General features: G+C 46.3%; 1 protein-coding gene across 1 annotated transcript in view; it reads left to right on the top strand.

Annotated features, from left to right (window-relative positions):
- Window positions 1–9,751, top strand: part of ADGRA1 (adhesion G protein-coupled receptor A1) — a 310,443-nt gene extending 300,692 nt beyond the window's left edge. Inside the window, exons 18-19 of the mRNA XM_036734182.1 lie at window positions 4,385–4,483; window positions 8,523–9,751. Of these exons, the coding sequence (XP_036590077.1) occupies window positions 4,385–4,483; window positions 8,523–9,750 (1,327 nt within the window). The 3' untranslated portion in view covers window position 9,751. The remainder of the gene's footprint in view (window positions 1–4,384; window positions 4,484–8,522) is intronic.
- Window positions 9,752–23,099: the final 13,348 nt, after the last annotated feature.

The raw sequence follows: 23,099 nt of genomic DNA, 5'->3' as shown, positions 1-23,099 counted from the left end.
GACAGGAACAATGATGCCTGTGGTGCCATCCCAAGCTCATGGGGAAAGAACCCTGACATCGGTGCTGTTTGGAAGCCTGACTTCCTTCCATGTGTTTTCCCAATGCCATTTTCCTTGGGTCGTTCCTCAGGATTGCTCCCTGCAGAAGGTTAGCCCCGACTTGTCCTCTGTGGGATGCTAGGAGGCTTTCTGCTCCCACTCAGAGCTAAGAGACTGTGGTCTGTGCTCACTGCTATGAAGTCTTGTGGAAGGGTTCTCTTTCAGGACATTTCTGCTAGGATTCCTTAGGCATCCTTATCCCTTGGCCTGGTCTTGTTTCAGACTGGTTGAATCTCACTGTTTCTTCTGCTATTATTTTTAAGCACCATCAGGAATGGCCAAGGTTTTTATTCCTAGTCAGGGATCAGCAATATGGAGTTAGAATTAACTCATGGAGCTGGGGAGAGAGAGAGAGAGAGAGAGAGAGAGAGAGAGAGAGAGAGAGACAGAGAGAGACAGAGACAGAGAGAAAGAGAGAGAGAGAAGAGAGGGAGAGAGTAAGGGAGGGAGGGATAGAGGGATGGAGGAAGGAGGGAAGGAAGGAAGGAAGGAAGGAAGGAAGGAAGGAAGGAAGGAAGGAAGGATGGAAGGAAGGAAGGAAGGAAGGAAGGAAGGAAGGAAGGAAGGAAAGACCCCACTGCTAAATGTCTATGAAGCTTCCAAAGTATAATAGCCATCTCTCATTCTTCTGATCAAATGAGATATTTGTAAAGCATTTAGCACAATTCCAGGCATACAGTAGGTGCTTAATCAATGTTTGTTCCCTTCTCTTCCCCACAACCCAACTCACACAGCCACCACCGTACTTCATCCCTTCATCAACTCTTGCAGTAGCTTCCACATTTGTGTCACTTCCATTATGTTTCGCTCTCTAATCCGTCACCCACACAGCTGCTAGAATTATCTTCCTAAGCTGACTACGTCACTTTCTTGTTCAAGCACCTTCCATGGATCACTAGTGCCTCCTGGATAAAGCCCAAACTCAGCTTAATTTTTAAAGCCCTTCCTGGTCTGGCCTTTCTGACTCCCCATTCCCTCTCTTCAGGCCCTCATTGTTCTGACTCATCCACTCCACTCTTGAGAATCCTGACCTTCCACCATGACTCAGCTCAAGCGCTACCTCCTAGGGGAGTCTTGGCCACCTGGATTCCACCTTCATCACCCAAGTGAGCTGGCTGTCTAACTGCCAGGATACTGAAGGTCTCTCAATTATGGTAGCCAGTGGCCTCTTCTGGGTCTCCCTCCTCCTTGCCCGGATACTCTCTCCTCTCTGCATCCTCCCAACAGCTCCTGGTTCTCTCTAGGTTTTTCTCCTCCCTTCTCTCTTCCCTGGCTGGCTCATCATTAGGGCTCATCTCATACCCTTTCTGTCCTGTCTCCTTTTCTCTTTCTTCTCTGTGCTCTCCTTCATGCATTTGTTAGAGATGTCACTCTCTGCCTCAGTTTCCTTCTCTGAAAAACAGAGACTATAATAGCAGCTCCCTTGCCAGTTGTTGGGAGGATCAGATGAGATAATACAATAAAAAGCCCTTCTTGGGTCTTCAGGCACCAAATACGTTTGCTGTTGTTACTGTCATGGACATCATTGCTGGTGCCCAGTCAGTCCCCACCTCACACAGACACCTAACTCTCTCCTGAGCTTCAGTCATAAATTTCCAACTGCCTCTTGGACAATTCAGACCAGATAACCTGCAGACGTCTCCAACTCTACATGTCCAACCCAAACTCATGATCTCCTCCCCAACCCTCCCCTTGCTTCCCATTCCTGTCAAGGGCGTGTCCATCCTCTGGGTCATGAGGCTCCCATCTTCAGCTTCTCACTCACATCATCTCATGTAGCCAATCTGTTGCCGAATCTTGTCATCTCATCCTCCACAGCCTCTCTGGCATCTTCCCCTTTCCTCCACCCACATCTTGGGGCAGGCCTCCATCACCTCACACTTGAACAGGTGCAGGACCCTTCCTGTCCCCAGGGTCTCCAATTTCCAAGCCAGCATCCAGTCAGTTGCCAGAGGTGTTTTCCTGAAGGATCAATCACTATCGTGCCTCCCCTCTCCCAGTCCCCCACTCCCTGCTATTTCCAGGATCAAAGGCAAAGACCTCTTTGGGGCATTTTGAACCCTTCACCCTGACTTCCCAGGCTTACTATGCAGTGCTCCTCTATGGGGGAAGCTTCTAACTTCCTAACTAGCCCACTGGCTGTACCTCACATACAACATTCCACCATGGTGCTTCTAAACAGGCTGTCTTCCCCCTCCCCTCTATCCCTTCAAAAGCTTGCTTCAAATGCCACTTCCTCCATGAGGCCCCTCCTGATTCTTCTGGCTACTAAGGCTTCTCCCCACCTGGGGATTTGCCCTGCATTGGTTTTGTAAGTAATTCATAAAGGCTTATGTGCATATAGAGGATCAAAACATCATAGATGGAGAGCCAGAAGGGACCCCAGAGGGTGTGCAGCTCACCCCCTCGATTTACAGATGGGGCCCCTCTTGTATTAAGTGACCTGTCCAAGATCACACAAGTCATAAGGGGCAAAGATATGATTCAGACATGAATCTTCTGGCTCTGGGGGTGGTCTTCTTCCCCTGCTTCATGATTTCTGGATCCCCAGAAGTGCTGGTGCTCTCTCTCATTCTCTCTGTGTATTTGTCTCTGTCTCTCTCCCTCCCTCTCTCTTCCCTCTTTCCTCTCTCTCTCTCTCTCTCTCTCTCTCTCTCTCTCTCTCTCTCTCTCTCTCCCCCTTCCTCCCTCCCTCCCTCTCCTCTCTTGGTTCTTCTCCTAGGTAGCTCCTCTGACTGCTCCTCCTCTGTCTCCTTTGCCGGATTCTTCTCTACATCACACCCTCTAAGCATGGGTGTCCCCCAGGGCTGGGTCCTGGATCCTTTCCTCTTCTCTCTTTAGATGACTTCAGTTGGTGATTTCACCTGCTCCCATGGATTTAATGACCATCTCTATCCTGGGATTCTCAAATCTACTTTTCCTGTCCTGGGCTCTCTGCTCGCCTTCAATCTCGCATCTCCCAAGCTTTTCAGACATCTCCATCTGGACATCCAGCAGACATCTTACCCTCTACATGTCCAAAACCACAGGAGATGTGAGACTGGATGTCAGCAGACAGATTAGAGGTGAATAAGTGCTTTGGAGAAGCGATAGCATAAAGATGGTCAGTGGATTCATAGCAGTTGATAAGTGGTGCTTTGCCTCCAGTGCACTGTTCTGAAAACCTGGGTCTGAATCCTGACTTTGCAGAATGTTAGCTGCGTGTCCCTAGGCAAGTTTCTGCACCTAAGTCTTGATTTCCCCATCTGTAGAGTGGAGTTATCATTTGTCCTGCCCATCTCGCCAATGGTTGGGAGGGTCCAATAAGCCGTTGTCCACAAAGTGCTTTTTAACCCTGAAAACTCTCTCAAGAGGCCAGCCAATGTTAAGGCCACTGTATGTATGGCAGGGCTGAAGGTCTTTTCCTGGGCAGACCAATAAGTCTGTCATTTGCAGCGTCCTTTCCCCAGCCCAGGAGTATGTACATCCTCAGTTCTCCACAGTCCTTTGGGCATTGGTGCCAGGGGTTCAGGAGTCTCACCTAAGTGCCCTCAGTCTGTACCTGGTGCTCATCAAGCTCATCAGAAGATCTCAGGTTTCCCTTCACTATTTGTCACTAGCCCCTTGGCAGAGGGATAGGAGACCAAGGAGAGGACTGTGGAATGATGCTCTCACTAGTGACCCAGCCAGGACTTGACTGAATTCAGGCTTCTCAGCCCCATGTTCCCAGGCTTTCCTAACATACAGAACTGGTTCTCTATCTGCGGGAGCCCTATGTGTGACTCAGATCTCAGTGTGCTCACTTTTACTCTCATGGAGTCAGTCTTTTTAGATCATGTGCATTTCCTTGGGAGTTTTATATAAATACTGGTAGTATCTAGTGTTTCTGAAGCACTTTAAAGTGCACACATTATCCTGTTTGAGCCCTGTCTATTTGCACACATGGGTACACATACATGTGAGCACCCTGACACAAATAACCATGCCCCTGGGACCCCCCCCCCACCCTTGGGATCCTTTCCTGATGCTCTATGTCTGCTGGAGGAACAACTGATTCTCCTAGCAAAGCCCCCTCTGCAGGGCCCTTCCTTGCCCACTGCCCCCTTGCTCCATGGAGTGCATGGAACCCTTGGGGCCACCAGCATCTCTGTCTCTAAGGAGGCCACAGTATACCACATGGCATCATGTTTACCCATAGCTCCTACAAAGAGCTTATTGAAAAAGATCTCTGTAGGCATGCTCAGAGAACACCACCAGGCTGCCCCCTCCCCCAGGGAATAAAATGTGACCCTTTCTCTTTTGGCAGATTTTACCTGATTAGCGGAGGAGTCCCTTTGATTATCTGTGGAATTACAGCTGCAACCAACATCAAAAATTATGGGCCGGACAGTGATGGTGCCCCATAGTAAGTATGACATCAGTGGGGTGGAGATTCTGCATGGTCATAGTTCGAAGGTCCTACAATTAGTGGCTGGGGAAGAGGAGGCATTTCAATTTTCTCTGAAAGAAAAAGACTGGTGTATAGGACCAGCTTAGCTCCATGCTGGTGACCCAGGGACTAGAGTCAGGAAGACTCAAATTCAAGTGTCTCTCAGATACTCACTAGCTGTGTCACTCTGAGCCAGGCATGGACCCTCTGTGTCTCATCATCCTGCCTTGTTCAATGAGGGGCTTGGAGTAGATGGTCGATGAGCCTATCTGTGTGCAGGGATGCTCAGGTGAGGCCATCCTCAGTGCCATGAAGAGCCATCCTGAGCACCTTGTGGATGTTACAGGACTCTGGATTCCCCTGAAGACATGTGCCCTCGGCAGGGACAGGACGGAAAGAGTCCAAGAGGCAGAGTGGGCACATCTAATTCACTAGCCTAGAGTCTGACTCCTTCCTGGATCCAGGAGCCATAAGGTGTTGTCCAGAAATGTTGCCCAAGATCCATCCTCAGGGCCATGCACACACACACATACACACACACACACTTATGCACACAACATACTCATGTAAAACACACATGCATTCTCACACATATGCACACAACACACAATGCCTACACTCACACATGCACACATACACACTCACATACAACACATGCACACATGCACACAACACACTCATACACACTCATGTATACCACACGCACACACGCAATACATATACATACAACACATTCATGCATGCAACACAATATACGCTCACAAATATATACAACACACTCATACACACAACACATGAATGCATACACATAACACACTCATGCATACAACACATAAACACACTCATACATGCTTATACACATATACACACAACTCATGCACACAACTCATGCACACAACACACACATTCACACAATACATACATATACACACAACACATTTATGCACACAACACACATACACTCACATATATATACACAACACAGTCATGCACACAGCTTACATATATATACACAACACATGCAAACACATACACACAATACACATGCATGACATGCACACATATACACAGCACACATGTATGCACAACGCACTCATGCACATGTGTACACACACACACACACACATACACCCACCGGTGCTTGGCTTAGAATGAGCCCATGAGCCTCCTTGGTGTGTTCCTTAGGAAAATTTGCTGCTTCCATGCTGTTTTTGCTCCATCACAAGGGGATTGGGAGGGTGGAATGCTGGTCACTAGGCAGGCTAGAAGGGAAACGATCGAAGATGATCACTTTTCATCAACTTCATATGAGATCTGCATTTTGGTGGATCATGAATAGCAGAGTCGGGAGTTTATGCTCTTCTTGCAAGGCTTCAGGGGTCCCTGCAATTTTCAAAGAAGACTGGCATATCAAGGGTCATCCTAAGCTGTCCATTCTCTTCTTGGACAGTTTTAGAGACTAGAGTGCATTTGGGATGTTCATGGAGAAGAAAAACAAGAGACACATCAGAAAACATGCATCAACACCAGGGGTTGGAAGACCCGGAACCCAGGAGAGCTAGGTCCTGCAAGGGAGGGGAGAAAGACAGGTTCTACACAGGGAATCCAGACATGTTGGCAGCAAGAAAGAGTCCCTCCTCACAGAGTCTTGAGGATGCTCATCCTAAGGGAAGATCTGGGTGAGATAACTATGAGTAAAACAGGCAGAGAACAGAAGGTTGGCCCCTAGCATGGAAAGAATTTAACAACTGACCTTTCCGGCATCACAAATGATGTCCAATTAAACAGATAACAAGAACTGGATTCATGGGGATGTCTCAGAGCCCTCTCATCCCCTCTGTACTGTTACTCTGTGCACAGGCATAAGCACATATTGGCCAAGGGACATTTCTGTAGCTAATGGTCCATGTGTCCATTCATCATGCATTCAGTGAGACCCTGCTCTGGGTTTAGTATTATGGGCGAGCCCAAGAAGAGCCAATCAGAAATGGGATTTGTCTCTTTCCATGTCACACCAAGGAAATCAGCATCCTGTTTGTCTCCCATTCAAAAGCAGGTTTCCAGTATGGTCTTCCAAATGGAAAAGGAAGGACAAGGAACATTAGGGAATCCTTATGGAGATAATTAAATGTGATTGAGTGTAGTTTAAGGAGATTGCCAGTTGTGGAAAAAGTACTGAGGGGTGGCCTCCTAGGCCCAGCATGTTCTAGAGAACACTATCAAGTCAGAGGGAAACTCTGTGGACCGCCATTTTCTGTTTGCTTCTCAGCTCATCGGTGAATAGCAAAGGCTAAGTGACTTCCCCACGGTGAGGCTGGATTTGAAGCATTCTTACTAAGTGACTGGAAGGATCCATGATAAAGGAAGAGAGAACACTATGGAGGGATATGGAAGCATATTGTTTCCAGGCAGCCCTTGTGACAGCATGAACATGGGTCCAGAAGCTTGTACCGGGTGGTGTTGCAGCTGTGGCAAATTCTCAGAGGACTTGGTCTGGGTTTACCAGTTCTCTAGATGGTCCCAATGACTCGGCCTGGAGCTGGGCCAGACTAAACTGATCACTCCATGGGTTGAGGATTGCAGCCAGCTTGGACATGAAATTCCCCAGTGGGACACTGGCTCAAGCTCCAAGCATTTGACCACAGTGGAAAGTGCCACTACATGCTGAGACCCAGACCCTACAGAAGGAGAATGCTTTATGTCCTGATAAGGCATCTATGTATCTGCAGGGCATCCCATTCTAGCCTCCTGGTATCAACCCTGATACGGAGCCTGGGATAGCAAAGAGTATGGGTGAGCAGTTGGGAGGCCGGAGATCCATCACTGACATCAATGATTGTGTGACCCTGGACAAGTGCCTTGCCCTCTTCTCTGCTGTTCTCTTTCTGGGGTTCCCTCCCACACTTATGTGCTGAGACTGCTCTGGGAATGCTCTGTGCTTGTAGTCAGGAAGAAGTTTGCCCTTCTCCTCACTCCTTTGCTTCTTCCCCTCCTTTCTCTCTTTTTCTTCATCTTTCTCCTACTCTTCCCCTTCTTCCTTCCTCTCTTCACACTTCCCTTTCCCCTCCTCCTCTCCCTCCTCCTCTCCCTCTACTCCCCTCCTCCTCCCTTTCCCACTCTTCCTCCTTTCCCTTTCTCCCTCTCTCCTTCCACTTCGCCCTCTCCCTCCTCCCTCTAGTTCCCCTCTAGTTCCCCCTCCCATTCCGTTTCCCATTCCTCCTCCTTTTCCCCTCTCCCTTCCCCTCTTCCTCCTCCTCTCTTTCCCCCTCCCTTTCTCCTCCATCTCCTCCCCTTCCTTCCCCCCTCCGTCCCTCTCCCCCTTCCCTTTCCTTCTTTTTCCTCCTCCTCCTCCTCCTCCTCCTCCTCCTCCTCCTCCATCTTCTCCCTTTCCTCCTCTTCAGAGTCCAGAGTTCAGTTGTCTTAATGCAGGCCAGTAGTGGCAGTGAATTTTTAGTATTCCTCAAGTGCTCTGCTGGGATGGTGATCATCCCAAAGGCAGAGAATGTTCCAGGGAAGGTGCTTCCCCATAAGCAACAACTACAAAATGTAGAAAGTAGGCCATGAAGGGAAGCCAGACAGGCAGGGCTCTTTCTTTGATCTGTCTAGGAGCAGGAGCTGACTGTGAACACTCTGGCTGGGGCACCAGATGAGCCTGTGTGCCCAGGCCTGGATTAGTAGCATTTCCTGGTGGGGTTTACCTGAGGGGGGGGGAGGGAGTCACTGCTTTGAATCACTTCTGCCCCTTCCCCTGCACCCAATCCTCAGTTACCATCAGACCTGAGTCCATGACCATGCAATGAGGGTTAATGGCTGACTGGGATGTCTCAAGGCAGAGCTTGATTTTTTTTTTTTTCTTTTCCATACTCATCTTCCACCCAGCAGCTCCCACTGCCTTGTGGCTGTTACAAGTCTTTTCCATGGGTTCATTATACAGCACATTGGGGGAGGGGCAGTACTTGTCGAGTTTTCTCGGGTACTTTTATGACGGTCCTGACTCTGCTTCTCTCCTTTGCAGCTGCTGGATGGCCTGGGAGCCAAGCCTGGGGGCCTTTTATGGGCCCGTGGCCTTCATTGCGCTGGTGACCTGTGTTTATTTTCTCTGCACCTATGTCCAGCTGAGGCGCCATCCAGAGCGCAAATATGAACTCAAGGAGAGGAGAGAGGAGCAACAAAGGCTGGCGGTCCCGGAAGCCAGCCATGGTCACCTGGGGGACCCCGGAGTCGGCCCCCCCGCAGCCTGTTCCGTGATCTCCGCGTCCCTCCTGGAGAATGAGCATTCCTTCAAGGCTCAGCTCCGGGCGGCGGCCTTCACCCTCTTCCTCTTCCTGGCCACTTGGACCTTCGGGGCTCTCGCCGTGTCCCAGGGCCCTTTCTTGGACATGATTTTCAGCTGTCTCTATGGAGCCTTCTGCGTGACCTTGGGGCTCTTCATTCTGATTCACCATTGTGCCAAGCGAGACGATGTCTGGCACTGCTGGTGGTCATGCTGCCCTTCCCGGAGAAACGCCTACGCCAGGCAGGTCCACGCGCGAGCCCAGGTAAATGCCAACGGGGATGCCCACATCCACACCCCCTGTCTTCAGGACTCCCCGTGTTTGAGCAAAGCCGGAGGCTTCGCTCATGCCCCAGGCGGCCACTGCAAGCTGACCAACCTGCATGCGGCCCAGAACCACGTCAACTGCTTGTCCCCAGTCACCCCCTGCTGCGCCAAAATGCACTGCGAGCAGCTAATGGAAGACGAGGCCCACATCCACGTACACAGGGAGGACGCCTTCCGGCCCAACACGCACCTGCACCGGTGTCTGAAGAATAGAGTCAAGCCCCGCTACTTCAGCCGGCACCGGGCAGCGGCGGCGGAGAGAGAGTACGCCTACCACATCCCGTCCAGCTTGGACGGTGGCAGCATCCACAGCTCCCACACAGACAGTCCCCACAGTACACACGAGGGCCAGCCCGGGCACCACCGGTCCTGTTGCGGCCAGGGTGACCCCTTCCCCACCATCAACCAGCCCGAAAGCAGTGACGCCAGCACCGTCATATGCAGCTGTACCCAAATGTCCGAGGGGGAGGTTGTGCCCCACGCAGCTCACTTTGAAATGCACCCGCGGACACAGGCGTTACCGTGTAACACAGCTAACCACAACGGGCTGCCCACGGGGAACCTGGAGGAAGCCATGGTGTACGGCCCCGATAGCACGGGAAATATCAAAACGGGCCCGTGGAGGAACGAAACGACTGTGTGATGCGTGGGGCAGGCAGGGCTGGGGAGGTGGGGTGGGGTCTGGTCCCAGCCGTTCACTCCTCGGTCGGCTGGACAGAGCCGCCCTCTCGGCCGCACTGGGCTCCCTCGGCTCTTTCCGACCACGTTCTTGAGAAGAAAAAGGGCGGGAGAAGTGGGGACTCTGGTCGGCGGCCGGTGGTGGAGCTACAAGGCTTGGCTTCCTTGAGAAACTGGCCAGACGGGAGTGGGACCGGAGCTTGTGAAGATGTGGCCGGGAGGAGGGATTGTTAGAGGCCAGACGCCCTCCCGGGGCCAGGCGGGTCCTTTGTCTTTCCCCCGTACACTCACCAGGGAGGCGTGGCCTTCCGATTGCGTTCATTGCCAAGCTTCTCACTCACTGCTCCGCGCCTCAATTCTGACCGTGATCCAAAGTAACAGAAGTCCTGGGTTTGCTAAACAGAGGCCCCTCCATGAGAGCGATGCTGCCTCTAGAACCGGGTTCTAGGACTAAGGCTACGACTCCCTGCCAGTCTCCATTTACGTCCCCTCCCGAGGAGGCGATAAGGGGCCGGTCAAGTCTGTCTCGCCCAGGGGGTTTTGTTGACCATCTCCTGCACGATGCCTCTTGGGTGGTTCCATTTGCTGTTTTCTGGTGTTCAATGTGTCTTTCACCAAACGACGAGGACAGTCACAGCCCTAGGAGCCCAAAGAAGCCTGCTAGCGTCAGTCCATTGCGTCTTGTGGATCCACGAAGTCCGTCCTGCGCACATTTTCCCAGTGACATTAAGGTTTGCTGGCGGTTGCAGAACAGCTTTGATAAGGACCCACTTTAATGTCTGTCTGGCCTCTTTGATAAGGACCCACTTTAATGAACACCCAACTGTCCGTGACTCTGTGCTGTGTGTCTAGACCAACTTAATGTTGCTTGTCCTGTAGATACTTTTGAGCTGCTCAGAGGCTACAGGGCCATCACTGCCCTGGTCCAGGCAGCCGGTTTGGGGTTTTTGTTTTGTTTTGTTTTGTTTTTTTTGTCATTCACTCATTAAAGACCACAGTCATCTTCTGCAACTGTGTAAAAAATAAGCTGGAATGGCTGATCACATGAGCAGTGTAGACCCACTCAGTTCCATTGCAACCTTCAAAGAACTGGGCTAGATTTCAGTGATGAACTGAATACTATTTCTAATGTGGGGACTCACTCCTCTGCAGAATTTCCAGACCTCTTCTCACAGACTTGAGTGTCCCACCTTGTTGCAGTTGGGAATCCCTTCCTGGGGGGTGAGTGGTATTTAGAGCTATCTTCCCCACATTCCCATGAACATCTGAGCAAAAAGTACTGACTTCTCAGAGGATGTGCTCGTGTCCATAATAAACCTTTTGGAAAGGGGGTTGGCTCTTCCTAGCAGGGCAAGACTAGAACTCTGCCTTAGTCAAAGGGAAGGAGCTGTCCATCCATAACAGAGTGGCCTGAGGCCAGAGCAACTAGGAAAGGGTTAGGGCCCTCACCTGCCTGCTCCTTCAGCATTAGCAATGCACACACACACACACACACACACACACAGAGAGAGAGAGAGAGAGAGAGAGAGAGAGAGAGAGAGCAAAAGTTGCGTTGAAACTTTCTCGATACCACCTTCCCCCCCAGCCAACTTTGCCCCGACATTACAACCTATCTCTGGTCTGTCTTGCATGTTTGCGTCATCCAGACTGCCAGCAGGTTCCCATGGGTCCTAGGGCATAGCTGCGCTCACTGTGTCCACGAATGATATATCTCTGACAAAGTGGACTCCTGGAATCCATGCCCAGAGTGAGAAGCAAGCATCAAGGTGGACTTTGGTGTTGTGCCCTAGCCTCTTGGTATACCCTATCCTCCAGGGAGCCAGATACCCATTTGAGTGGAGGCTCCCTGCTTTAGACCACTCTGGGTCCCCTATCACTGCCTCCTGTGCTGAGGCCAAAGGAGCAGGAAGCTTTATTCCATGAGAGTTACTCACCAACTGTATCACAGTGTTCTGTGCTGTTTGCCTGGCACAATGCTTTGTGTAGTCCTTTCCCTCGTGTTTCTCCTGCCTCCCAGAACAGTGACAGATCCCAAATGACAGACCCTAGAAAGGACATGGGCCACTACCCTATGCTCCAGGAAGGATTCCATCCCCTTTGGACCTGTCACCCACCATAGGGACCAGCCTTTCCTGTCTATGCAAAGTGACAGCCCTTATGGCCATCCCTGCCCCCATTGCCATGGGTGCCCTTGTGAGGGAGGGGGTTGGGGGCTGAATGGACATCTTCAACATGCTATTCCTGGCCAGTGGTGTGACTTTGCAGAAGGAGAGTGTGGCCAGGATACAGTCTTAACCCATTTCCCAAGAAAAAGAAGCAGGTGCTACTTTCCTCAGATGACTGAACCCTGTACATGGAGAGTGAACAGAGTGAACATTCAATATCAAATTGTATTGTATTTAAATATGGATTTAGCCTAGAGGAGTCCATGATGAAAAGATGTTATGAAATATTCTGTTTGCATATTCTATTTTCAGAAAATAAAAGTCTACAATGTAACAAAGCAGAGCCAGATGACTTGATGTGGAATAACTTAAGGGAAAGGCTTCTTAAGAGGCCAGTCTGGGGGATCCCTGGGAAATGGTGGGGGTGCAGGGCTTCTCACATGATACTTAGCCTTGCTTCTGTTGTTTAGGGTTAGAAGTGAAGTCACTCAACCTCTCTGAAAAGGTTCACCCTAAGGCTTCTCAGCAATGTCAAAGATGACTTGTGATCAGCACTGGGAAAGCGAACTCCCACAACAAGGGTTTTTCACATTGATGAAATCACAGACACTTTCCACACCTGCAGGCTCCTTTAAAAAATAGTTCATTTTCCCCCAATTACATGTAAAAATAATTTTAAACTTTCATTGTTTTTTTTTTAAGTTTTGAGTTCCAAAGTCTATCACTTCCTCCCTAGATGGTAAGCAATCTGATATAAGTTATACATGTGCAATCATGTAAAACATTTCCATGTTAGTCATTTTGTGAAGAAAACTTGGAAAGAAAAAGAGAGGGAAAGAAAGAGGGAGAGAAAGAGAGAGAGAGAGGGAGAGAGAGAGAGAGAGAGAGAGAGAGAGAGAGAGAGAGGGGGGGGGGGGGAGAGAGAGAGAGAGAGAGAGAGAGAGAGAGAGAGAGAGAGAGAGAGAGCTTCAAACTGCATTCAGATTCCATCAGTTCTTTCTCTGGAGATGAATAGTATTCTTCATCATGAGTCATTTGGGGTTGTCTTGGATCATTGTGCTGCTGAGACAAGCTAAGTCATTCACAGTTCTTCATCATACAATATTGCTGTGACTATGTATAACATTCTCCTGGTTCTTCTCACTTCATTTCTCATCAGTTCATATAAGTCTTTCCAGGTTTTTCTGAGAGCATCCTGTTTATCCTTTCTTACAGCACAATAATATTCCATTACAATCATATACCATAGCTTGTTTAGCCATTCCCCAATTGATGGGCAGCCTCTCAATTTCCAATTCTTAGCCATTCTTGCAAATATAAATCTCAGATCATTTTTTAAGAATCTCAGCATTGTAAGGGCTCTCAAAGGTCACAGATCAGCACAGATCAATCAATTAATGAGCACTGATTAAATGCTTAGTAGGTGTTAGGCACCGTGCTAAGTGCTAAAACATTAGGGTCCCTGCTTTCAAGGACCAACAGTAAAATGAGTGGGAGGAGATATTGTGCAAAAAGTTATTCACATACAAGATATATAAAGCAGAAATGGCAGTAATCCCAGAGAAGACACTGGGGTTGGAGGTGCAAACGATCAACTAGTTATTTAGCCAAATCCCAAAAAAAGGGGATTGAAGTTGAGTCTTGAAGGAATAGAGGGAGACCAGGAAGCTGAGATGAAGAGGGAGAGAATTCCAGGCATGAGCAGAGTCAGGAGCTAGAGTGCCTTGGGAAAGGAATGGAATCGAATTGAAAAAGAACAGCAAGAAAGCTAGTGACACGGGGTCATAGACAACATGGGGAGGAGTAAGTTGTAAGAAGACTAGGAAGATAGGAAGGCTCAGGTTATGAAGAGCCTTGGACATCAAATAAAAGATATTTTTATGGAATCCTAGAGGTGATGGGGAGCCACTGTAGTTGATTGGTTAGGTGAGACCTGTCCTTTAGAAAGATCTCTTTGACAGCTTAATGGAGGATGGTCTGGAGTGGGGAGAGATCTATCAGGCAGACCCAGCAGCAGACTATTTCAGTAATCTGTCAAGGCCCACACAGGTGTGGTGGCAGGGTAAAAGGAAAGAAGAGGGCACATAGGAGCTGGGTTATAAAGGTTAAATTGCCAGGACTTGGCAATGAAGTGAATGTGGAAGTTGGGCTAATAGATAGTGAGAAGTCAGGGATGATGGCACAGTTGTGAGTCTGTGTGACTAGAAGGATGGTGGTGCCCTTCTCGCGATAGGAGAATGGGAAAGAAGGCAGGGTTTGGGGAAAAGATAATGAGTTCAGTTGGGGGAGTGTTGAGTTTGAGGTGTTGACAGAACACCCAGTTTGAAATGTCTGAAAGGTAGTTGGATATGTGGCACTGGAGCCTGAGACCTCATTAAGTAGACCTGAGAGTCATGAGCATCGAGATGATCATTGAATCCCTGAGAACTGATGAGACCACCAAGTGAAATAACAGAGAGTGATAAGAGAAGACAGCCCAGGACACAGCCATGGGGGACACTCTTCATTATTGGGCATAACCTGGATGAAGACCCTGGAAAGCAGTTATGCAAGGAGTAGAACCAGGAAAAAACAGTCTTAAAAACCAAGAGAGGAAAGAATGTGTAGGAGAAGAGGTGATGGACAGTGCCCAAGGCTGCAGAGAGGTCAAGAAAGATGAGAATTGGAAAATGCCTTTGGATTAAACAATTAAAAGATCACTGGTGAGTTTGGAGGGAGCAGTTTTGGAGAAAGATGAGGTTGGATACCAGACTGTAGAGAATTAAAAAGAGCATGAAAGAGGCAGCTAGGTGACACAGCAAATAGGGCACCTGTCCTGAAATCACGAGGACCTGAGTTCAAATCCAGCTTCAAACATTTGCTAGGTATGTGACCTTGGGCAAGTCACATAACAAAGAGAGAGAGAGAGAGAGAGAGAGAGAGAGAGAGAGAGAGAGAGAGAGAGAGGAGGAGGAGGGAGGAAAGAGGAAGTAGAGACAATGAGTGCAGACAACCTTCTCAAGGAATTTAGCTGAGACAAGGAGAAGAGATATAGAATTATAGCTAGCAGGTTTGGGAGGATTGCACAAGGTTTTGTGAGGGATGGATAGTTTTTTAAGTGTGGAAACAGCCAGTGGACTGGGAGAAAGTGGAGGTGATAGAGGAGAGAATAAAGGAGATGAGAATGGAATGAGATGGAATTGTGTCACTTAGACAAAAAGAGGGGCTGTCCTTGTCAAGGAGGAGGCTATCTATTTCTTGTAAGACAAGTTCAAAGGATGACATAGTTGAAGAAGACATCTTGGTGATGTGAGATGAGGAGAGGATAAGAGAGATCTTGGAAAATGACCTCATTTTTTTCAGGGAAACAGGTGAGATTTTGGGGTGAAAAGGTGAGGGAAGGGGGACCCATGAGAGGCTTGAAAAGGAATGAAATTTAGGGCTGGACAGGACCTTAGAGGCCTCTGAATCCAATCTCATCATTTTACAGAGGAGGAAAGTACAAGGAATAAAATTACTTTCCCAAGGACATACAGACAGTAATAAACAGAACTGGAATTTGAACCCAGGTCCTATGATTCCAAACATAATGTTCTATTCTAACCCAAACCTGGGCAGGAATCCCCATGTCTACACTAGTCTGACAAGGACCCAGCCTTCCTCTATCTAAGGATATCCCATGGCACCCTATTTCACTTTGTAATTGCTCTATTTAGAAATCAGTCTCACTGGAATTGCCAGCAGTGATTTCTCCAGGCTAATCCCAACCCAGACATTTTCCCCTCAGAGAGGTTCCAATCTCATAGAAGAGAGAAGCCATGGAGTCTGATAAAACAGGGAAAGGGTAGGAGAGGGGAAAGACTTTGACTATATGCTCATCTGAAAGCAAAACTTGTTTTTGATTTAAGCAAATCTAAGCATCCTACAGAGCAAAACCATTTTCCTAGAATGCATTCATGCAGCTAACAACTATGAAATGTCTAACTTCACTTTCACTCCTACATTGAGGCTAGTGTCAGGGAAAGGCAACAGGGAGGTGCTAATTGGTTTGCAGGATTGTGGTTGCTGGATGGAGTTAACTCCTCATTATCTGTTTTGACAAAATTGCACTAGTGTGTGAAATCTCATGCCTGCCTTCCCCCAGACAGGTTTGGATGGTTAGTGAAACACCAACAAGAATTAGGAATGAGGTGGTCTGATTTTGTAGAAGGTGCACGTGCTTGAGAGTCAAAGGCAGATGCACAAACATTAAGGTATGGAAGAGACTCTTGAGACAAACTGGGACCAAGAAGTGGCTCTTGGACATATCTAGAGTGGGCATCATTCCACTTCTAAAGAATGTCAAAGAAGAAGAACTTATCAGCTCTTGTGCCCATCTCACTTATAGAAAGAATAAATGGTTAGGAAGTGCCTCCTGATATTAATCTTCAGTCTGCCTCTTTCCAACATCTCCCCAATACCCCTGGTTCTGTCCTCTGGAGCCAGACAGAACAAGGCTAATTCCCCTTCCAATGACAGTCCTTCAAATATTTAATTAGCTCTTATATCCCTCCACCAAACCTTCTCTTCTCTTCTCTTCTCTTCTCTTCTCTTCTCTTCTCTTCTCTTCTCTTCTCTTCTCTTCTCTTCTCTTCTCTTCTCTTCTCTCCTAAAGATTCAACATTCTCTATTCCTTCAACTGATCCTTGTATAACATGGCTCTAACATCCTTGAGCATACCAGTCACCATCTTGTGAATACTGCCTAGCGTATCACCATTCATAGCACCCATAATGGCATGGTGCATATCAGATACTCTGACCAGAACGAAGAGAAGCAGTGTTTTTCCAATATCATGCACTGGTAGGCTCACTGTCTGGGTTGTCCACCCAACTGTATATTTTCATCTGAATGACACACATTCTTTGTCTATTTGGTTTTTTCCCTTGTGGACAATTAGGCCAAGCTCGGGCGAGTGCTTGTGGATCTCATTTAGGAGGTTCTGCAATGTTTCAGAGATGGGTGCAGTTCTAACAGTGTTGTCCACGATCGGGTCCATCTGGACTGCTTCCCTCTTCATTTGAAGTCTATGATAGACAACCTCCCTGAGAGTGAAAAAACCTTTAGTGAGCAGATATCTCTCTGTTTGCTTTTCATCATCACAAGGTAATTGAACAGTTTGTATTTTCTGTTACATTTTTCATGAAATTTTATATGATTTTGGCACTTGCTTGGGGGACAGCTTGGAGAAGAGTCCTGAAGGTGGCCTTTGGTTTGACCAAAACAAGTGCTTTTTCCATGCAAAGGCATGGGGAACACTTTATTCCCCACCCCTATATTGTGTGGTGGCGCACCATTGAGATGTGGTCTACTGCAGAATAGTGCCAATTCTTAACCCTGTGCCTTGTCCAGAGATGGAAACTTTGCAGGTATTTAATAAGTGCTTGTTGCTTTGTCAAAGTCCCCCTGGCTCCTCTCTCACCTTTTCATCAATGATGCCCTTGATGCATGTGTAGATTATCCTTGCTAAAATTTGGCAGAGAAAGGAAAGGAGGAAAATAAGTAAATAGGTAGTTAGTGAGGCTTTAAGTCACCCTGTTTTCATAATAACTGTTTCTAAGATCTGCTTTATGCTTTGGGGATCCTCCCCTCTGTCAGATACCCAGAGAATAAACACTTCAATATTTTCTCTCACACAGATATCACCTGTACACAGTATACCTGCTCGAGTTCAGCTATCCTCCCATCCTTGTTTGCCTCAGTGCTATTTCCACATCCTCATACACTACCCTGGGGACCATGGTGTTGGTTCCACTGCCTTTGATGCTGAAAAGATCTTTTTTGTCAAATTTTGCTTCTCTTCTATTTTTTATCCATTGTTTTCCTCCTTCTAGTTTCTCCTTTGTTCAGCTTTGTTTCTCACTAACATTTCTTTAAGCTCCTTTTCCCTCTGTACCTTTTTATCACTTTAATGATGTGATCCTGCACTATAATGTCTGCAGCATGAACTCCACAGTCAGAGAATCTGGGTTCAAATCCTGACTCTTCCATTCACTATCTTATGACCTTAGAGCAGGAACAATCTCTGCTTGGTTTCTTCATCAGTAAAATGAAGGGATTGGGTTAGATGAACTCTGAAGTCCTCCATATTCTGGATTGACTTTCTTTGTTCATATGTGATTGTACTGATGCCTCTTTGTAATTTCCCACCCAATCTCTTCCATAGGCTTTTATAATAGAGCTGACTTTCTAAGTCACTGTTGCCCTTAATGGCCATAAGTCTCCATCTGGCAAGGATGTGGCAGTTTCTAGGCCCTTTGGGTCTTCTCAAAAAGGTCATTGATTTACACCAGGTAAACCTCCTTAAAAAGTGGGAAGAGTCAGGGGAAGGGTGTGGAGCCAAGATGGCAAAGTAAAAGCAGGGACTGGCTTGAGCTCTTTGCCAAATCCCTCCAAATACCTATAAAAATTACTCTAAACAAATTCTAGAGCTACGGAACCCACAAAATGACACAGCGAAACAAATCTCCAGCCCAAGACAACCTCGAAGGTCCACAGTAAAGGTCTATCACACTGGGCTGGGAGCAAAGCACAGTCCCAACATGGGCTGTGTCAGCACAGACAGGGCTGGAGAAGGCCTTAGCAGACTGAATCACTGGCATTTGTAGCAGTTTCCAGACTTCTCAACCCACAATGACCAAAAACAACTTAGCAGGTCAGTGAGAAAACTCTGTCAGACCTGGGTGAGAGAATAGTGTGGTCCAGTCCCAGCCCTGGAGTAGCAGAGGTGACAGTGGCAGCAGCAGCAGCTGCTGCTTCCAGAGTTCCAGGCCCACAGATGATGGGGGGATTGAGCAGCTGATCAGAGGAGAATTGCAGGGATCTCTTTGCTGGCACTGAGGCAGGATTCCCTTGCTTTGCCCTGCTTGGATCTGGGTCACATTCCTGGGTGGCAGTCCTGGGGTGAAAAGGAGCACTGGCATGGCAGAGCTTGTGGCACCTGTGGAGAGGGAATCCTCCTCATGGTTCCAAGGGAGAAAAGAGTGCTTGAGGTGACTCACAGACCAGAGCACAGGTCAGGAGAGGAGTAAACACTTCTCCTTTGATAATTTCTTGAAAGATGATGTCAAGCTCCTTTTTTGATCATGGCTTTCAGGTAGTCCAATAATTTTTAAATCATCTCTCCTGAATCTATTTTCCATGTTAGTGGTTTTCCCAATGAGATATTTCACATTGTCTTCTATTTTTTTCATTCTTTTGGCTTTGTTTGATAATTTCTTCATTTCTCATAAAGTCATTAGCTTCCATTTACTGCATTCTAAATTTTAAGGAAGCAGCCAGAAACAATTCAAGTATTGTAGAAACACAATCAGGATAACACACTATCTAGCAGCTTCTACATTAAGGGATCAAAGGCTTGAAATATGATATTCCAGAGGCCAAAGAAACTATGATTAAAACCAAGAATCACCTACCCAGCAAAACTGAGTATAATATTTCAGGGAGAAAAATGGATATTCAATGAAATAGAGGACTTTCAAGCATTGTTGATGAAAAGATGAGAGTTGAATAGAAAACATGACTTTCAAATACAAAAGTCAAGAGAAACATGAAAAGGTAAACAAGAAAGAGAAATCATAAGGGACTTATTAAAGTTGAATTGTTTACATTCCTACATGGAAAGATGATATTTGTAACTCATAAGACCTTTCTCAGTATTAGGGTAGTTGAAGGGAATATATATGTGTGTGTGTGTGTGTGTGTATACGTATGTATGTATAGACAGAGGGCACAGAGTGAGTTGAATATGAAGGGATGATATCTAAAAAATAAAACTAAGGCGTAAGAGAGGAATATTGGGAGAAGGAGAAAGGGAGAGATAGAATGGGGTAAATTATCTCACATAAAGGAAACAAGAAAAAACTGTTACAATGGAGAGGAAGAGGGGAGAGATGAAAGGGAATGAGTGAACCTTACTCTAATTGGATTTGGTTTAAGGAGGGAATAACATACACACTCAATTGGGCATCTTACCCTACAGTAAAGTAGGGAGGAAGGGGATAAGGGCAGGGGGGAATAATAGAAAGGAGGGCAGATCGGGGGAGGGAGTAGTCAGAAACAAACAGTTTCGAAAAGGGACAGGGTCAAAGGAGAAATTAGAATAAATGGGGGTGGGATAGGATGGAGGGAAATATAGAAATATAGGAAATAAAGATGGAGGGGAAAATAGTCAAAACATGACTATTATGGAAGTGTTTTGCATAACTGCACATGTATAACCTATATTGAATTGCTTGCCTTCTCAATGAGGGTGGGTGGGGAGGGAAGAAGGGACAGAATTTGGAATTCAAAGTTTTAAAAACATAATAAAAAAATTGTTTTTACAAGCAACTAGGAAATAAGATATACAGGCAATGAGGTATAGAAATCTATGTTGCCCTACAAGAAAGTAAGGGGGAAGGGGATACGAGGAGGGATGATAGAAGGGAGGGCAGACTTGGGGAAAGGGTAATCAGAATGCATGCCATCTCAGTGTGGGGGGAGAGGAGAGATAGGGAGAAAATTTGGAACTCAAAATCTTGTGGAAATGAATGTTGAAACTAAAAATAAATAATTTTAAAAAAAAAAGATAAAGGAAAGTACAAATTAACCCAAAAAATGAGAAGAGTCTGTAACAATGCCTTTCCCACTATCTGTTTCTGATTTTTTGGCACCCTCAGCTTGTTCAATAAGTGAAATTAGGGTTGATCTAACTGAATGCTTTATCTTTTTCTCATTTTTCTTTTCTTCCAATTTTGTTATTTTTTAATCGTTGCTCTAATGAGTTAGTGGTCCGATGGTTCACAGAAAGCCAATTCAGGAGTGAATTCTGTGTTAGTAATGAGTCAGTTCCTGTCTATTTCAAGAAAATCCACATCTTTGGGTCCTTTCCTCAGAGAAAGCATTCATGCTTTGTAGTTATGGAATTCTTCTGTAGTCTTCAATCCTTGAGTCTCTCTTGTTTCTTACTCCTTACCATATTCTCCAACATCTCCCCCTATTCCTTCCTTGCAATGGAACCCGCTGAGCATCAAAGTAGCTCTTGACTTAGTTTGAGGGAAACAGCTTGCAAGTGAAGTCTTCCCTCCTAAGAAAGGGGGGGTTGCACTTGTTTATGGCAGGGGTAGGGTTTTTAAGCATGAAAACCACAAAAACCTGGACCACAACACAACCATTCTTGGTCTCCAAGTTGTTAGGGTTGTTGAGCCTTGTGGTTGTTCAGCAGGGCACAGAACCAGGGTTAGTATGGCTAGGAGCAGCAGCAGGGCACCTGGTCTGGCTCACTGGGTGGTTACAAGAGCAGGGAGTTGTTGGTGTTGGAGTTACACATATGGGGGGTTTGTTATTATGACAAGCTCAGTGCACAGCTTGCTTGCTGGGCCTTAGCTCTGGAAAATAGCATGCCTGTTAAGAGTATCTTGACATTTCCCCCTCTTGGCCAGAGGGAGGGGGTTTGAAAGAACCCTTCCCCTTCCAGCCAATAAAGGAGAGGCAGGTATAATCCAAGATGCTGCAAGAGGCCAGTTGGGCCAGGACAAGATGTTGAATTGCTTAGGGGTTAAGGTGGCAAATCTAACAGTTTGTTTGCCCATCCCCTTAGCAATGATGGAATGGCATTTTTATCCCAGGAGGTCAATTCCTTGAGGGGAAAAGAGAGGATAGGCCAAGAATGTGGAGGGATAAAATGCCAACATGCACCTAAACCAAAGCCTTGGTGGTTCAGTACGTAACAAAAAATGAAGACAATATACTCAGCCTTCATCCAGAATCTTGGGACAGCTATCTCATCTGGGTGTTGGCTGTTTCTTGGTCCATACCTTGAAGTCCCTAGAAGATTTTGCCATCCACTCAGGAGCAGGGACTTTCTTCAGATGATCTAGGAGTACACACCCACAAGTTTGGCAGCTGTGGGAGTAGTCAGGAGGGGCTCTTAGAAACAATAATTGATTGACAATTTTCACATAAGACATATAGGTTGCTCAAGGTGTACAATTGTGAGAAAACTCCTTTCATCAAGCTTTGGATCAGAGTTTCTGGTCAGCATCTCTAAACAGCACATAGAGATGGTCCAGTTTCCTAGCGACACAGGGCTAGGTTCAAACAATGCAATAAAGTTTTTCATAAATTCATTTTCATAATTACATTGTCAGGTCACATTAATGCCACATTACATATCAAACTTTAAAAGCTCAGAATGGGCTCGTTTTGAGAAGGGAGATTTCCATGTCACCAAGGTAACCAAGAAAACTTCAACATAAACCAGAATCACAAGACTGAGATCAGAAAGCAGAGTCTCAAAAGCTGAGACTAGAGACAAAAGACCAGAGCAATACAATAATGATCACCAACATTAACTAGCATCAAGTCTTCTTGTAACCCATTAACAAAGTCAATGTAACCAGCACATTGTGAGTCCCAGATGTCTGATTTAGTTATCTAGTTCCTATCTAGATATCTATCTTTTCCTGGACAATAGGCTTCATTCTCAGGACAGTCCTAAAAAGACTGCTTCTCTGGTTCCAAATCTAGAAGTTCTTAGGTAATTTTGACTTTTTGTAATTGAGTACAATAACTTAAATTTGGTTCTTCAATTTTGAAACTTCAGACAATTTCAGTTTATATACCATTTGCTGTTTCTACCCTTACCTAAATCCTGTATCTGATATAATAATCTTTTTGAAAAGTTATGAGGACCCAGCTGTAAAATAAGCTCTTCTGCCTTTTAAAGTTATCAGACAGATACTTTTAATTTATTTATTTATTTAACATTTTTAGTTTTCAGCATTGATTTTCACAAGAGTTTGAATTACAAATTTTCTCCCCATTTCTACCCTCCCCCCCACTTTTAAAATTGGAATGTAATTTCACTTTATTTACCATTATCAATACAATTTATGTGTAAAATCCTCAATTCAATTTTGTGAACTCATTACTAAACATACTCAAAGCCTGAACTTCCATGACAAATAAATTTGGAAACCACTTATATTAATACGTATATAATTTTTAGAGGAAACAGTCTAATCCTGTTGCTTCCTCAAAAGTTACTATTCCATTTATTTAGAAAACATTTTACGTTGTATCTTTTTTGTATTCATCTAATCACTTCTCCCTTGGGAGCATACCATCCCTATATTATAATTTGACCAAA

Source organism: Trichosurus vulpecula, chromosome 8 (assembly GCF_011100635.1).
Source record: "Trichosurus vulpecula isolate mTriVul1 chromosome 8, mTriVul1.pri, whole genome shotgun sequence".
NCBI classification, from domain to species: Eukaryota; Metazoa; Chordata; class Mammalia; order Diprotodontia; family Phalangeridae; genus Trichosurus; species Trichosurus vulpecula.
Note: the sequence above shows the minus strand (reverse complement) of the source record. Positions and strands in the feature narration are given on the sequence as shown.